We start from the raw sequence: 1683 nt of genomic DNA on the forward strand, positions 1-1683 counted from the left end.
ACCAACCAATCACTGTTGATGAGGGGAGTGGAACCTCAACCCAGCATGTTATTGTGATAGAGGTTAGTTTAATAGTGTTGCATAACAAATTACAGTTACTTTGTAAATCAAATGTGGCCTGTTTATTTCAGAAAGGCTCCTCTCAGCTATTCACTTGCTTGCATCCTAATTTATCTGCCATACCAGTAATAACCTCCACTCTTCTTGTGTCAGTCTGCAGATGTAGAGGCTGCAGGTCCTGGGGTCAAGCAGGAGAAGACTGAAGGAGTGGAGGACCCACGGCACAGCAGAAACATCCAGACTGAAGCAGCTGGAGCGCCCCCTGTAGCCAAAGAGGACCCAACCATCACCCCAGCACCGCCCAGGAACCGATGCAGCATCACAGACGTCAATGGAATGCCGAATGCCGCCCTGAAGTCAGAGACAGATACAGAGACTTTAACTGTAACACACAGGCTCTTACACACAGAGTCTGATCACAGATCAGACCCAGAGAGACTGGGGCTGGGGAGACTGGGCTGTCCTCCTGCTCCCGGCTCAGAGTATTTACCGGTATTTCATCAGAGCCAGAGGATGGTTCATTACCATGGTGATGGCGACGCATTAGACACTGGGGTTGATGATCTGTCTTGTTCTTACGCTACAGAGATGGACCCTGGCAACATATCTTTGGGTTTAGAGACACAGACTGATCTGTCTAGAGGGGACTGGAACCAGTACAGTAGTAGTGTATACTCTGAAGGGTGCCTAGATGAGAAAGGGGAGGTTATAGTGGTAGATGAGGTGACTGTGAAAGTGGAGGGCGATGCTCCTCCCACATGGAATGCAGATAGTCACCTAGGAGACAGAGACTCACAGGGCAGAGATGTCTTAGAGTACAGGGGAAGCTCAGAGACAAATAAAAATGTTGTTACCCACTCCCCTTTACACACGTTCAGGGATCGCGACTCAGTGTCCACGTCGATGGGGCCTCCCGATTCACACGGCCACGTCCTTTTCGATCAGGTATTGAACTCAAACGACAGGGCTAGAGCCGAGGCTCAGGGAAGGGGAGCAACATCAGGCAATAGTAAAGAGAAACGGTTCCTCTGCATGTTCTGTAAAAAAGGCTTCAGCTGCCCCCAGAAAGTGGAGATCCACCAGAGGGTCCACACAGGGGTGAAACCCTTCAGCTGTACCCAGTGTCACATGTGCTTCGCCCAGGCTGGTGACCTGAAGAGGCACCAGATGGTGCACACAGGGGAGAAACCCTACAGCTGCCCCCAGTGTGAGAAGAGGTTCTCCCGCCAGCACCAGCTGAAGAGGCACCTGAAGGTCCACACGGGAGAGAGGCCGTTCGCCTGCACGCACTGCGGGAAGAGGTTCTCAGAGAGAAGCTACCTTAGGATACACCAGCAGAAAAACCATTCCACTATATAACATAACATAACTTTTCCATCCAAGATGGCGAAGTAGTGCAGTTCTGTTTTTGTCGTGTGTCTGTAAATAGCCTGTAAATACCCTGTTTTTGTTGTATTTTTCGTACATATTTCCCTATCAGACGTTTCATCCTTCTACAAAATATACTTTCCTGCAACCCGCCTCACTCAATGTGGAACGGATTCTATTATTGACTTATTGACTTACCTTTTATCTAGAATCTCCAGTTGAAACTAGCTAGCCAGCTAACTAGCTACTTGCTAT

At 49.1% G+C, this 1683-nt stretch overlaps 1 protein-coding gene across 1 annotated transcript; it reads left to right on the forward strand.

Moving 5' to 3' along the window:
- Positions 1–207: 207 nt before the first annotated feature.
- Positions 208–1419, forward strand: LOC121560487 (zinc finger protein 214-like; the record flags this gene model as incomplete). Its single annotated transcript, XM_045209292.1, has 1 exon — positions 208–1419. A coding segment is annotated over one exon (1212 nt), but the record flags the coding sequence as incomplete, so codon positions are not given.
- Between the last annotated feature and the right edge of the window lie 264 nt (positions 1420–1683).

This window comes from Coregonus clupeaformis, chromosome 30 (genome assembly GCF_020615455.1).
Source record: "Coregonus clupeaformis isolate EN_2021a chromosome 30, ASM2061545v1, whole genome shotgun sequence".
NCBI lineage: Eukaryota > Metazoa > Chordata > Actinopteri > Salmoniformes > Salmonidae > Coregonus > Coregonus clupeaformis.